Source organism: Microtus ochrogaster (assembly GCF_000317375.1).
Source record: "Microtus ochrogaster isolate Prairie Vole_2 chromosome 14 unlocalized genomic scaffold, MicOch1.0 chr14_random_2, whole genome shotgun sequence".
Taxonomy (NCBI): Eukaryota; Metazoa; Chordata; class Mammalia; order Rodentia; family Cricetidae; genus Microtus; species Microtus ochrogaster.
The window spans coordinates 13,238,975-13,255,044 of NW_004949097.1; the positions used below are offsets into that span (position 1 = coordinate 13,238,975).

Below are 16,070 nucleotides of genomic sequence, written 5' to 3' on the forward strand. Positions count from 1 at the left end.
TGTTGCCCTGGGTAACCTAGAACCTGCTATGTAGACTGGGCTGACCTTGAATTTACAGCTTCCCAAGTGTTGAGACTAAAGGCGAGTGCCACCATACTGGGCTCCTCTCTTAGTTTTAAAGAATGTTGTTACATTCTATTTTTAAAATTTTTTTAGATTTGTTCACTTTATTTTGTGTATAAATGTTTTTCCTGTGTATATGCATGCACACTACTTGTGTGCCTGTTGCCCATGGTGATCATAGGCGGGTATCTGCTGATGTAACTCTGCCGTCTCTTCGCCCTGAGTGTGAAAGGCACTGACCTCACACACAGCAGAGATTAAAAGGCGCTGCCCACCGCACATGAAGTTCTGAGCCTGACAAGGCAGCTTACAGTCACCATCACTATTTTATCGTAAGACCAGTGCTGGGAGGGTTCCTTTTAACTTCTCAAGTAGCGAGTTTAAATGTGCGCACATTTCAGAAGTTGGTATTATTTACACATTGGCTCCGTGAGTAACATAGCAGTTCTTCCCTTAGCAAAATGGATGAAAGTAAGAACACACTGATTGTGCAGTGGAAGAGAATCAGAGCCAGTGTGGACTCGGCTGTCATTTGAGAAGGTACTTGCTACCGTGAAGGCTTTCATTTTTATGGAAAATATGAGAAAAACAAGTGAGTTCGCGTTTGAATAGAAGAGAATTAGGTTAGCTGTAAGAAGAACTTTCTAAACACAGGCTGCCAAACAGATAAGAGGAGCCGTTTTCTCAGTGCTGGGAGACAGCACCTCACAGAATGTTCCTTTTGGGCCCCGAGACTGTCGGGCTCTCGGGAGTCCACCTAAAGGTAGCTTAGTCCTGAACCTCTCCCTAGGTCCTGGCAGGGCATCTGCTGGGGTCCTGTCTCCCCTTCAGTGGAGGGTGAGTAATCTTCCTGCCCAGACAGTGAAGCATCCGGAAATCTGAGCACACGCGGTGTCTATTTAAAGCTCTGGGGTGGTTCCAGGGATTATGACACGAGAGCCCATTAGAAAGATGGGCCTTGAGCATGGAGCACAGCCTGCAGCCCCGGAGGATGGCAATGACACACACACAAATTTTCCCCAAATAATCCAGGCTGTGTTTCAGTGTTGTTCAGGGCTCAGTGGTAAATTGTTCAGTTGGTCATTAGCACTTACTTTTTTTAAGTCTTAAAGATTTTTGTATCCTGATGTCAGTGGCACAGGTCCCTCCTCGATCTCGTCAGGGTGGCTGAAGTTGAGTGGTCTGTGTGCTTAGCACAGTGTCAGTCACAGGTCACATGTGTCTGTGTTTAGCTGGGAGCAGTTTCTTTCATCACTTGTGATGGCCAAAAATGTCTTTTGGCAGAGACTTGAAGTTAGTAGAAGTCACTCGTGACTATTTAGGTCCTAAGCTGTACACTTGAATTTGAGTCCTCATTTCTTGCTCACATAAAGGACCACTTGTAGTTCAGGGTTGTTCACTTTGATCTCCTTTCATTCCACTTGAAAAGGACAAAGGCACACACAAAAATTCATGTGCTCTTTCTTAGTGTGAATAACTATGTGCTTGTATGTTAGTATGTATATGTGTGTGCATGAGAGAGTGTGTTCATGTGTATGTGTGCGCATGAGAGAGTATGTTCAGTTCATGTGTATGTGTCTGAGCAGTTCACTTATAGGAGAGTGAGCAGTGTCCCCAGATGGCCCTGTTGAGAGTAGCTTCCCCTAACCATGATGTCACACCTCGGCTAGCTCCTCCCCTAACCATGATGTCACACCCCGGCTAGCTCCTCCCCTAACCATGACATCACACCTCAGATGGCTCCTCCCCTAACCATGATGTCACACCGTAGTCAGCTCCTCCCCTAACCATGATGTCACACCACCCCTCCTTCCCTGCCTTGTCCATTCATTGGTTCTTCTCTCTCACACCAGGCCCTCACCTTTTGGCTCAGTACCTGCATCTGGTCTGTCCCGCAGAGCTTCCTTGGAATGCAGAGGGCACAAAGGGAGCAGGCTCCCCCTCAAATCTAGAGCTTTTTGTTTCTCTTCTCTCCGCGTTACAATTCCCCTTGCCGTATACTGCTGGAAGGTAGCTGAGCTCAGGTTCCTGCTGCCCTGGTTTGTGACTTCATTGTGTGAACCTTTGAGTCATCAGTAGGGAGGGCACTTGAAAAGTCTGGTAATTTGAGCCCCTAAATCGGCAGTTTTGAGGCTCCCTGCAAAAAACAGCTTCCCTAAAAGGAAGTCTGGAATGTGACTGAAAAGGTTTTCCTCATTAGTCACCCTTTGTCTTTAGTTTTGCTCCATAACGTCAGTTCTTGTCACAACCCTTTGGTTCCTAGGACAAAGCCCAGGTTGATTCCTTCTGTCAGCCCCACTGCTGACACCTGGAGGAGCACTCTCCTTCACTGCAAAGAGCGTCTTGTAGCCTGTTAAATTCCCTGTGCTCTGATTGGCTAGTGATGTTGAACGTGTATATTATGCTCTTTTTATTTATTGCCTTTATTAAAGTCTTTGTTTACAGATTTAGTGTTAGAAAGCTGTATATGACCTCTACGTACATATTTGGGTTTTTAATGTATACTTAGTGTTGAACTTGAACTGACTGAATTTCTGGCTTTCTCATCTACACCTGGGGAAGAGGCTGTGGCTGGCTGCTCCTTCATCAGGGCTCCAGCATCGGGGGTGGAGGGGAGGCTGCTGCAGCTTCAGGCATGAGGTACCACAGTCAGGATGGATTAGGAGACCTCACACTGCCAGGCATCCAGTAGCATTAAAGATGCTGAGGTGACATTCAGGGTCAGGTAAAGCCGCTGCTTTCTGCCTTTGAAGTTTGTTGGTAATGGAGACACACTTTTTTGTGTATAGATGTGTGTGTGTGTGTGTGTGTGTGTGTGTGTGTGTGTGTGTCCCGCCTGCTAAGGTAAGGAATGCTGGGCTTCACTGTTGCTGGTATTTCCCTGATGAATTGGGGTCACTTGTTTAGGTGAATAGAAGTTGAAGGGCCCTAGTGTATGTTTCTCAGTCTGGGAATTCTTGGCTTACAGATGGTATCCTGTCTTCTTTTCTGGTTAGAGAGAGGTCTTTCATAAAGGACAAAGACGAGCGTCAAGTCCGCTAAAGAGACAGGTTTACAGTGCTGATCTGGATCCTTCTTTGAAAAGTTTGAGCACTTTTTAGTTTTTTTTGTACATTAAACAATTTAAAGACGGCCTGTGTCTGATTAGAACAAAAGGGTTCTTCCTTGCTGATCTCACCGCGGACTGGGGTTGGACTTCACTGCACAAGGAAAACCTTCCTTCTGAAGGCAAACATAGCACTAGGTGGTGGTGTAGCTTTGAACGCAGATGAAATGGTTATAAATGGGACATAGGCGTGGACTTCACTAAACCAAACAGATTGTTCCTGTAGAGCTTAGAATGCGTCCCCAGTGCTGCAGGCATTGATCGCAGAGGTGATGGGCAGCCCCTTCTCTAACCCGGCTTTCAGCCGATCCGTGTGGACTCTCAGGTGTGTCTAACGAGAATGGGAAAATATGATAATGACAGTTATAAAGTGGGTAAGAATAAGTTTTTACTGACATCTGTTTTGGGTTTTGGAGTCAAGTTCATTCCATCATCATCTGGGGAGGAAAGAAGCCTCATCTGCTGTTCTTTCTAAAGATCCGGGTTCATAGATCTGTGTCTGAGGACCTCATGTGTTCTCTCTGTATTTTAAGGCGGTCACTCTCTGGGACGTGGGAATTGTTTATTTTCCTTCCCATGTTTATGTGTTACACAGAAATGTGTAACGTTTTACTCAGCCATCTTTTCTCCTGTGGCCCACAGACCTGCTCCTAAGGGACAGTTTGGTCAGCCTTGGCACTAGTGTTGCCGTCGGTGCCTGGGGGCCGCAGGAGACAGGGATTGCTTCTTCAGCCGTGTTCCCTCCCCACCCTGAAGTCACTGAATGTTTACACGGGGTGGCTGTCCTCTCTGGACACCAACCTGGTTTCCTGGCAACAGCACCTCCTAATTCAGATTTCTCTCTTGCTGCCCCGCGATAATGGAATGCTTTGTGACCACATGCAGGTCCTGCTCCTCCCTGGGCACCTCGTTCTGTGTAAGTCAGTGATTTTCTGCTCCGTATACCACTCTTCTGTAAGCTCGGTTATGATATAGTAGCTTCCAGAATTTGATTGGCCTCTAGATCTTGCGTGTTGGCCAGATGAGCAGGGAGTTCATTCTGCAACTCCGTGCTGAGACCAGTCTGCTTGCTCCAAGGTGTCTACTCCATCTCCTTTTCTGATTACACAAGCTTTACTCACAAGTCATGAACTCCACGATCAGGGTCACTTTGTGTTTTTAAGAGAAGCTTGATTCTTCCTTAGCTCTGTGAAAGGATTTTGTAGTCCTGGAGTAGTGCAGTTTGCTCTTGCCTGTTTTTTTGCTGGGGTGTTGTCTTCTCAGCTGGAGGTTTCCCTGTGCATGGTCATTGTTGCCTCAGGAAAGACACACAGAAAGTCTCCTGACATTTTTAGGAATTGCTCTTGGGTGGAGCTTTTGAGGGCCCATTGCCCCCAGACAGTGTTCATTGAGAAAAGTAGCTGGCCCTTGCTTCCTTAAGCTATGAAGGCCTGTGAGCCTGGGTTTCCTGTATGCTCTCCAGGGCACTGCCTGTACCCTTGAGGGTGCACACATGCTGACATAGGAAAGCTGGCAGGTTTTGCCCCAAGCATCTTTCTAAACTGTAATCTACGTTTCTTAAATTTACTGGAAAATTTGATTCTTTGGTCTACCCCGCCACCACCCCAACACACTCTCCAGTCCTGACAGCAGACGTGATTTGGGAGATGCTGGCTTGTGACACGGTTCTTTCTCTTCCCTGCTTTGTCTTTCCCACATCCGATCTCGAAGCAGAACTTGAGCCCTGGGTTTCTGAGGTTTTAAAAAAAATGCTTTTGCTTAGGGTTCAGTTAAAGCGAAGTCCTTACAGACCTTGCGGCTGTGACAGTTCTTGGGACAATTTCTATTATTGTTGATTTTTGAGGAAATACTGTTATATCGTGCAGCAGTTTATTTTTGAATAAACTATGTGCCATGCTCACAGAGGCACCTTGGGGTGAGACATTTCTATTTCCATGGGTTTGCTGGGCGTCAGCCTCACATGGCCTTTGGCCTGTGACTTCAGCAGAGCACAGGTTGCAATCTCCTCTTGGGAACAGTGACTGAGGTCAGACCTTACGATCTGGGCGGATCAGAACTGTGTTTCTGACCCCTCGTGTCAGAGAACCCTGTTTTCTTCCATCTCTTTCATCCCTTCTGCTGCTCTTATTTATGAAGTGGCCCCCAATTATTCATGACTGTCTGCTCTGTGTCAGATATGATACCGTGGTGAATCGGGGAGACAGCACCCAGTGAAGTTCTAGTTTAGAGCAATGGGCAAGAGATTGGCAGCGACACACACCAGGGCCTGGGCTGTAGATTTAGAGACCACCCACCAAAGCATGAGCAGTGTCTTCTCATAGAGAAGGTTAGGTTAGAGACACGGTGGAGCCGCAGAGTCAGCAGGTTCCCCACGTCTGAGTGGTTTAAGGGAGGTCATGTGAGGGACTGCAGGCTTGAGGGAGCAAATTGGAATTGAGTCACAACTCCACACCCCATTGCTGTGTGAGCTTCTCAAGCCCTAGTTCCCTGTACTAAGGATGCAGGGAGGGCTGCTGTCCGAAGTCCTGAGACACCCTCCCTGGTGTTTGTAGGCTTGTTTGGTGTGGTGTTTGCGGAAGAAGCCTCAGAAGTTTTAAGCAAGGGCTGGGGTCCACGTCTCGTTACGGAGCTAACCCATCTGCAGAGCAGCTCTGTGGGGAGTGTGAGGCTCACATAGCACTATACGCTGTGCAGTACATGGTCTGCTGAAGTCCACGAGACAAGGGGAATGAGGGTTCACCATGTTTAAATCACACACTTCCAATCTGTGTCTGATGAACAGGACTTCTTTGTTTCTTCCTGTCCTTGGCTTCCAGCTCTGCCCAGGTCTGCAGGCAGAAGCCTGTGTCTTCATGTCTTCCAGTGGTGGGTGGTGCAAGGTTTGTGGGGAGTGCTGGTTGGCTCAGTGGAACTTGGGGGGTGCTCACTTGGCAAGCCATCTCTTGTGCAGAATGATCTGTTAGGACCCTCTTCCAGGTACCAACATGCCTTTATATATGAGCTGCTCTTGTCTTTCTGGCTCATCAGAGCCTGTGGTAAGCAAATACTGTGGAAGTGCTGTGACAGTGGCCTGCTGAGTTTTTTTGGGCTGTTTTACCGAATTCCTTGTCTTCCTAGGGGTTGGAATGACCTTCATGTCAGTGGTTTGTCACAGTTGGCACTCAGGTTTCTCTGAGCAGACATACATCACTCACAACTAATTCATTTATCTTTATATTTACTGCCTGGTTTTCAAAGGCATTTGAGCTTCATTTTAAAATGAAATGTACCTTATAGTCTGGAGAAAATGCTACATAGTGCCGTACCAGAAATGGAATTTGGAATGAAAAGAGCATTCGTGATCCGGTCCTGAAAACACACGCCTGCGTAGAGTGCTGGTGCCCGCACGCGTGTTTGGTTGGACACCGCTGAAAACACCTCCTATCTTAAGAGACGTGGAACTGTTGGCAAAATCTTACAGAGTTTGACAAGTGGTCGATAAATCAGCAGAGTGGACCCAGCAATGCGGCCTTTTGTGAGCTAGCACACCTGTTACCGTGTACACTGTTGCCTGTGCGTCTTTCTGTAATTAGCTCTGGTTTTCCAGGACAGAATTAGTTTCTCTGGCTTTGGGACCCGTGCATCTTTGCGGGCGGTTAGTACTGGTGTCACAGGGTGGTGTTACATACCTGGCTTGCATCTGTTTATTATTAGTTTTGTATTATTTTTATTAGGAAATCTGGGTTGTTATTCTTAGTAAAATTAAACATTTTTAGAGTTTGATTAAAGAAAGAAATGGGAAGTTTATTAAAAAAAAAACTGCTGAAGAACTTGCTTTTACTATATCATTTCAGTTCCAGTTACTATGGCAATGACGGCAGGGGCAGCAACCACCTTTCCTATGAGCAACCATACCAGGGAGAGAGTGACTGTGGCCAAGCTCACACTGGAGAATTTTTACAGCAACCTGATTTTGCAGCATGAAGAGAGAGAAACCAGGTACAGTGAAGGCTGGGTGTGTGCTTAGTTTTCTGTGGCTGGATGGGAGCCCTGGCCTCTGTTACGTGTTGTACACTGACGGCGCACCTGGTTGCTGGGTTCGTTTCCTGGGTTCCCCGAGTCTTGTGCACATATGCTGGTGTCCCACGTCACTTGTTTAACACAGATCTTGCAGCCGTGGCGTTGTGGTATGCCTTTGTGCGTTTCTCTAGAGAGATGGCTTTAGAAACCAGAGTAATGTATGACATCAGTGGTGCTGCGGGGCATTAGTGGGCACAGAGAAATAAGGACAGCGTGTCATTCTGCCTCAGTGAAACCTGGAGTGTCGTAAGACAGCTAGTGTACTCGAGATGCTCTGTGGGAGTGGGGAGTGACGGTAGGGGACCAAGGGAACACTTCCCAAATGACAGTGACATTTGATCAGGAAGAACATCGTTCACACATGATAAGAGGAAGTGGAGGAGGTGGAGCAGCACACACCAGGTCTCAGCATCCTGGGCTGGGCTCTACCACAGGGCAGTGTCCTGGAAGGGGCCCGTCTGCTCCTGCTCATTCTGCAGGGAAAAAAAAAAAACTGGAACTCAACCCCGAGCATCCCTGACAGCCCTTTCACGATAGCAGGCACAGAGGCCAGCATGAGATCTCACTCTGAGGCTGGGCCTGGGGCACAGAACACAAGTGGAATCCAGCAGCAGGCACGCCCGTGATACGTACTGAGAAGTAGTCCCTGGTTTCGTTACCATCACTGGCTGCTGAGTCTCCAGCAGAGTTTAGATGCAGTTGTAATGAGTTTTCCATCAGGAGGAAGGGAGAGAGTGGTCTCAGCACTGATTTAAAAAGGAGCTTATCTTCTGGTGTATTCTTAGGAGTAGCAGATAATAAAGACTGTGGTAGTTGATCCTCAGTCCTTGACCCCATTTGGGTAAAAATCCTTGACCCGACTTGGTCTTCTGTTGTATAATCCAATGTAGTGATAGGAGCCGTGGGCTTCGTCCCCATCACCCCGGCCGCCTCCGGCTAGCTTTACCCGGAATAATTACACGGACACTGTATTCATTTAAACACTGCTTGGCTCTTTAGCTCTAGCCCTTTTCTCGGCTAACTCTCGCTCCTGGACTAACCCATTTCCAATCATGTGTGTCGCACCCCAAGGTGCGCTTACCAGGAAGATTCTAGCCTACGTCCATCCTGGGTCGGAGCTTCATCGCGTGTGCCTCAGAGAGCAGAGCTCTCGCCTCTGCCCGCTAGAGTGGAGTATCTCGTGTCTCTCTGAGGCGTCTGCTCCTTCGAGGAGAGCTGTCGAGTCTCTGAGCTCACTTCCTCTTCCTCCCAGTGTCTGCTCCTCCCACCTATGTTCTAACCTATCAGGTCAAGCAGCTTCTTTATTTAATCAACCAATGACCTTCCTCCATCAATCCAAAGTAAAAGCTTTGGTCAGTATGAAAATGCTGAATCTAAGTATCTCAGAAAAGAATCCCGATCGTAGTGAATAGTTGGATCTTGGTCCAATGTGAAAGATTTTCTTAGCACACGCCCAGTGATTGGCTTGGATAAATAACTGTAGTTCTCAAATGGAAATAAGAATATTTTAGAAAGTCTAATTATTTTTTCCTTTGGAAAAGGCAGAAGAAATTAGAAGTGGCCATGGAAGAAGAAGGATTGGCAGATGAGGAGGTAACGTAACCATCTGTACTAACTGGTGTCGACTGACTGTGTGACTTGGCTATGTAGTCTGAATATGACTTCTTACTGTATTGCCTTTGTGGGTACCTTAGGAGGAGATGGCCTTTGTCCCCAAGAACATCACATTTGCTGAATACCATCCACAGCGTTCTGGGTGTGTGGGACAGGGTTAGGTGCTAGGCACCGTCCATCGACCATGTTGTGTGTGTGGGAGACGGGGGCAGGCTCTGGACACTGTCCATTCACCCTGCTCTGGGGCAGGCTCTGGACCTGTCCATTGATTCTGTCTTCTTACATTTTTTTCTGAATATTTTTTTTAATGGTTTACTCCCTAAATAGGCTCTCTTGCATCTCACTGAGTCTTGTAATGGTGTCTTCCTCCTGTCCCCAGTTTTTCTGCACTCTGCAAACAAGTCTGGCTGACTGTCCTTCCTGCCTGTGATGGCTTCAGCGAGATGTCATGCCCCCTACACCGCCTCCTGCACACTCCCCGCCCCCTGCACACCCCACCCCCTGCACACGCCCCGCCCCCTGCACACGCCCCCCCCTGCACACGCTCCGCCCCCCCCCGCCCCCGTGTTTGTGTGCTCGGTTCCTGGTTGGTGGTGCTGTTTGGGAGGCTCAGTTGATTGGCCTTGCTGGAGGAAGTGTGTCACTGGAGGCTAACTTTGAGAGTTCCAAGAATTACCATTTCAGGATTGCGCTCTCTGCTTCCTGCTTGTGGCTCACGATTCCTTCGGCTTCCTGCTTCTGCTGCCATGCCTTTGGACTTTAACCTCTGGAACTGTGAGCACAGCAGCATCTCTCAGGAGTTACCTTGGTTGTGGTGTTTCATCCCAATAGAAGGGTAGTTAATACCATGCAGTGCAGGCTTCTTTACTAGTGGGCTGTTTCTCTCCGGCCTTAGCTCTTGGCATCCCATCCAGCAGTGACCAATCCCGAATTGCTGTGACTTCTCCCTGCTCATCTGTGGCCCTTTCCAGGTGCTATTTCTGCCTCTTGAAGCTCGCTCTCCTCCCCAGCATCTCGCTTCACTGGGAAGTCCTCCCTGATCGCTCAACTGCCTGCCCTACATTCTACACTGGCACTTTTCCTGTTCTTGTGATAGTCTGAGGTCAGCATCTTCCCAGAGACAGAGACTGCATCCTGCCTCACCCAGCATCGTATCCCAGAGCACACAGAGAGCTGGAGCGGATACTTAGGTAGTGGTGGGCAGTGGGCTTCCCTGCCGGAGCCAGATACTTAGGTAGTGGTGGGCAGTGGTTTGAGTCCCAGCAGCCCCCCTTCCAACAAGTGAAAAATACATATACATCATGGAATATAGCAACTTTGAAAATACACAGACCAGCTGGGCAGTGGTGGCGCACGCCTTTAATCCCAGCACTTGGGAGGCAGAGGCAGGCGGATCTATGTGAGTTCGAGACCAGCCTGGTCTACAAGAGCTAGTTCCAGGACAGGCTCCAAAACCACAGAGAAACCCTGTCTCAAAAAACCAAAAAAAAAAAAAAAAAAAAACACAGACCCCCCCCCCCTCCATACAGGAGCTCAAAAAAGGTTTTGTAGAGAACATAGCAGCTGATTTGAATCTGAACTGATGGGCAGAGTTTATTTCACGGACTGGCACTGTGTGTAGCCCAGCAGCTGTGCATGCAGAATAGCGAGTGTGTTAAAGAGGGCAGTAGGAAGGGAAGGGAAGTTGAAGTTGTGCAGAACTAGCTTTAGGGCAGAAAAAAAGGCTTTATTCGCCAGATGAGAAAGAGTCACAGCCTTTCTCAGGTCAGCAAGGGGCCTGAAGTGAAGACGCTGACCACCAGGTGAGGCTTGGAGCCCAGTGAGCTACAGCGCCCAGAGCTTCCTTCGCTGTGCCTGTCCTTCTGTCCAACATCCTATGGAGCCTAGGGAAGGGCAAAGATGTTTACGTAAAATTAGTAAGTGTCTGACAACCTTGTTTTATCTTCTTAAATTTTAGTGAGAAGAGTAATTTATTTATTTATTTATTTATTTATTTATTTATTTATTTTTGGTGTTTCAAGACAGGGTTTCTCTGTGTTGTCCTGGTTGTTCTGGAACTTTCTCTGTAGACCAGGCTGATCTTGAACTCAGAGATCCTCCTGCCTCTGCCTCCCAAGTCCTGGGATAAAAGGCGAGCACTACCACTGCCCGGTCAGAACAACAATCTTAAACACAGGATCTTAATTTAAAGTCTAGGGAAAGGTTGCCAGAATAGATGCCCCGCCAAGCACAGTAGATACTCCATACATTGAAGGACAACTTGCAGGATATAACAGGACCCTGCCACAGGGGAAAAAGGAAAGGGGGGAGGTGGAGGAAGAAATAGGTTTTGTTTGTTTGCTTGATTTTGGTTAGTACATTTGTTCTTCCCACTCTTGTTAATGACGACCTGCCATTTGTCAGATCTCAGATCTGCTGTGTTAGAGGACAGGGTACAGAGCAGTTGCCCTTATGTTAGCCCAGTGTGGCCAGGCTCCAGTTATACAAGATCTGGAAGTCTGGGCTTTGTCTAGATATTTTTAAGCTACTTTTAGAAATGTTGCCAAGTGATAAAAAAGTTTTAAACCCAACTTGGGAGTTCAGAACTGCCCAGGAACTTGTTTGTAGCGGCCCTTGGCGCCCCCTGGTGGACGCTGTTTTTTCTTAGTTCTTGTAAATAACTTGTAGAAAATGTCAAATCATTTTGCTTCTCAAAGTCGTTGGCTAGTAATATATGTTTTTAACCATCCCACTTTTTCTGTGGAGATCATTTAGAACCCCTGAGTGTTTATTTTAGGCTCTGTGCTTGGACTTTGATTATGCTGTGTATAAAACAAAACAAATTCAATTTTAGTATTAGAATGTTTCTTCAAAAAGTATAAACCTAAAATTTTCTTATGCCTGTTTGTGTGGATGTGGGGTGCATGTGAGGCCAGAGGATAACTTGGGGTGTCAGTCCAGTGCTGTCTGCTTCCCTGTTGACCTGGAGGTCAGTAGGCTGTGTGTGGCTGTGTACAGCAGTGGCGGATATGACGTGGTTAGCTGAGCCCTGTAATATCTCACAACTCTGAAATATCTTAGCTGCTTTATAGACACTTGAGCTTGCTGCAGACTGAGAATCTGATCCCTTCGGAAAGGAATGGAGTCTCTAATCCCAGCCCTGGGGAGGGAGATGCAAGAGATTGCCAGCTACAAAATGGGATTGCCTCAGCCGGGCGATGGTGGCGCACGCCTTTAATCCCAGCACTCGGGAGGCAGAGGCAGGTGGATCTCTGTGAGTTCGAGACCAGCCTGGTCTACAGAGCTAGTTCCAGGACAGGCTCCAAAGCCACAGAGAAACCCTGTCTCGAAAAACCAAAAAAAAAAAAAAACAAACAAAACAAAACAAAACAAAAAACAAAATGGGATTGCCTCAAAACACAGGGACAGGATATTTGTTAATTAACAAGAGTCATCAAAAATGAATGTTTATTAATGGGAAAATGAAAATAAGTGATTTAAGCTGCAGGAGAGAGCTGTGAAGAGTCGTCTGTCTCAGGTCTTACCTTAGTAGGGGAAAGGAAGGACCATCACAGGGCTCTTGTTTCAATACACATTCTGAGCACACACAGTAAGTGCTGCTCATGGCTTTAAAAATGTGACGTTGCTTCAGCTACCACTGGACTGCAGTGCTGCCTGACGGGCTAAAGTCACTGCATAGGTTGTCCTGGGGCCAGGGTTCTACTGTGGTGCCCTTTTGTTGAAGGGCTGTGTGCTGGCAGACAGGAGAACCTGTCAGAAACTCAGTGCCTGTAAGTTGGTGCTGTTGTTGCTGTTTTGGGTTTTAGCAGACTCTTGTCTGCAGATCCTCAGCACATGTGCATATATTATGTGCAATTTGAAATTAAAACAAGCGCTTTTATTGCCATGCAGTATATAGTGCTATAGTGCCACCAAGTGGCCTTTAAGAGAAAACTCTAGTTCTGGACCTTAAATCAAGGTAAGTCTCAGAGCTGCCACCCCATGCACAGAGCAGCGGGTGCTGGGTTCCTGGGAGAGGGGAGCACATGGGACGCACTGGGCTGTGAAGGCCATCTCTGCTTTTGTAATGATGCAGATGTAGTTGTCTGTTGGTTATTCTTCACTCTGTGGGGGCCGCCACCCAGCTCTAAATAAATACACAGAGACTTGTTCTGACTTATTAACGCCCGGCCTTAGCTTGGCATGTTTCTAGCTAGCTTTTCTTAAATTATTCCGTCTACCTTTTGCCTTTCTTTAATCTCTATCTCTTTCTTTTCTTCTTATTCTGTGGCTGACTGTGTTGCTAGGTGGCTGGCCCCTGGCATCCTTCCCTCCTCCTCCTTTTCCCCTCCTCCCTTGCTTCCCTCTTCTGTTTACTCTCTCTGCATGTCTGCCTCACCTGTCCTGCCTGGCTGTTGACCACTAAGCTCTTTATTAGACCAGTCAGGTGTTTCAGACAGGTGAAGGAACAGCGTCACAGAGTTAAACACATGCGACCTGAAGGAACACAACTCAGCTCTGCATCATCTGCGTCATGCGGCAAACATCCCACAGCATAAACAAATGTCACACATCTTCAGCTAAGATTTCACAATATCTCCCCCTTTTGTCTAAATAAAAATGAAAAGTTTTAACTTTAATACAGTAAAACCACATACAACATAAACATCATCAAGAAAGAGTTACTGTGTTCAGTCTGTTTGCAGTTAGCAAATTCAGAGAAAATATTCCATTATCTATCTTAGTAATTCCAAAGTTTTATACCTAATTTACTTTCTAGCCTAGCTAAGGAAATCTATAACTCTGTTTAGTTTTTAGCACCACCAAAGGCCCCAGAAGGATGTAATATTACCTAACAGCACAGACATCTGGCAGTCACCCAAAGTTCTTCTGCAGTGTTGGGGTATCCATCTTCAGCTTGCAGGCCTAGACTATCTAGCAGACTTTCCTGTGAGGCGGAATTTCAAAGGACTGTACTGCCTTGTCTTGGCAAAGCTCAGCAGTCTTTTTTCCTGTGTCTTTTTCACAGTGAAAGCAAACTCCATATGGAGTTTCTTTGATGCCCATCATCCTTTTATGAAGTAAATTGGTGTTGCCAGGAGCAGATATGTCTCATTGAAATCTTAGCTTATTAAACATCTTAAATGCCTTATTCTGTAGGTCTTTGAAGTATTTGCAAATAATCTGTTTAAAATATACCTATTTGGTCCTGGAGAGATTGCTCAGTGGTTAAGAGCATTGCCTGACCTTCCAAAGGTCCTGAGTTCAATTCCCAGCAACCGCATGGTGGCTCACAACCATCTGTAACGAGGTCTGGCGCCCTCTTCTGGCCTGCAGAGATACACACAGACAGAAAATTGTATACATAATAAATAAATATTTTAAAAAACTATATATATACCTATTTAGCCTTGAAAACATACCTAATATCACAAGTTTGATTGTTATAGATTAACTACTAACCTCATTTCTTAATTACACATTGCATTTTTAAGTGAGCTATATAAGCACAGTGCCCTAAATAAGAATAGAAATATTTATACAGTGTAATAAAAATAACTTTAAATTTGTATCAATATACCAAAATCTATGCCAATGCAACATATCTGGGATTAATAGTTGTCTTTTTATTTTATATTCCTATATTCCTCTAAATGATATCAAACATCTGTACCCCCAACTCTTGGGAATGTGGGTGTCATCTTCTCTAGACCGCATCCTGTTGTCTGTGGGTGAAGGCATTCTTAAGGGGTCCCTGAGAAAATTGAGATAGTGGCCAAGTACTGGGAAGACCAGCTGTAATTTTTGTATATATATATATATATCCTGTCAAGATTCAGGTCTTCCCTGGTCAAACCTGATCTATATCAATCCTGAAGGAAGCCACAGCCTCTCGTTTCCTGTGGAAATACAAGCAAACCTTCTTCCCCAAAGCAGTGCATATTTTGAGTTCCGTTTTAAAGTTAAGACATTCTTAGAGTACCCAGGCTGGTTTATTTCAGGAGTCCTTTCGTCCCACGCCCCAGCAGCTGCCCTTTTCTCAGCAGCACTCAGGACCCAGACACCCTGTGAATTTCCCATCTCACATTGCCTTTTCTTTTATATTACTTCACTCTCTCTTTAATGACTTTATTATTTTTAAACATTTATTTTTTTCTATGACTGCCTATGTCCTTTCTCTTTTCTTACACCTATGCACATTGTTAAACACAGTGGAATCTATTGAGAGTTTTTTTTTCTACTGGACCTCTTTTGCTATGTATTGCTAGTCTTTTTGTTGACTAAAAGAGCCTTTAAACTGCTAAGCAACGACCTCTACCAGCTTCAGCAGCTGGCTCTGCCTGCTTCCCAGGTCCGTGTAGGCCAAACCTAAAGCCGGATGCCTGGTCAGAGGCACATGACTGGGAACTGCGTTCACCTCCAGAGCTCCGGAATGCCGGTGCTTGTGCCATGGGACTTTCTCACTTAGCTTTTGCTCCCCACTTGAACAGCCAGTACATTAATGTGATTTTAGCTGCAATTGTCTATTTAAAGGATTAAAGTTTCCAAAGCCCCAAGGTAAGTCCAGTCTATTTTTTAAAGTAACACATATAAAGCAATATTTGATAAATCTTCATTTCCTTTATTGCCTGGTTCCTACCCAAAGATACACACACACACACACACACACACACACACACACACACACACACACACACACACACACACCAGACACACCACAAATCAAACTGGAGGCTGGAGAGGTGGCTCAGTGATTCAAAGCACTGGCTGCTCTTGCAGGGGCCCCAGATTTAGTTCATAAAACTTATGTGACAGGTCACAGGCAATTGTAACTTGAGTTCCAGGGGATCTGACACCTTTTTCTGACCTGTGGACACCAGGCATTCACATGGTACACAGACGTATATCCAGGCAAAATATCCTTATACATAAAATAAATTTAAAATAAAAAAAAAATCAGGGTATCTTCATTGAACTGTGTGAGCTTTTCTCCTACCTCCGCTACAGGTATTAGAGTCCTGTTTTGATGGTACACAGACTTAGTTAGACACCGAACTCTACCACAGACAAGCAGGCTCAGGACTTGGAGCAGTGTGCTGAGCTGATGGAGTGTTAGGACTTGGGTCCTGAGCTCAACCTCTGAACGGTTGATGGGGTCCCTCAGACATGAGCAGGAGTGGATACCTGGGTCCCTCAGACATGAGCAGGAGTGGATACCTGGGTCCCTCAGACATGAGCAGGAGTGGAT

At 46.3% G+C, this 16,070-nt stretch overlaps 1 protein-coding gene across 3 annotated transcripts in view; it reads left to right on the forward strand.

Annotated features, from left to right (window-relative positions):
- The window catches only part of Stk38l (serine/threonine kinase 38 like), a 62,589-nt gene that overhangs the window by 32,774 nt on the left and 13,745 nt on the right, over positions 1-16,070 (forward strand). For 2 of the 3 annotated variants that reach the window (XM_005364606.3, XM_026787929.1), the window contains exons 2-3: positions 7,003-7,147; positions 8,770-8,821. In XM_005364606.3, the coding sequence (XP_005364663.1) occupies positions 7,014-7,147; positions 8,770-8,821 (186 nt within the window). In that variant the 5' untranslated portion in view covers positions 7,003-7,013. Of the gene's footprint in view, positions 1-7,002; positions 7,148-8,769; positions 8,822-16,070 lie in introns of those variants that run through there. The other variant, XM_026787930.1, reaches the window with a different exon arrangement.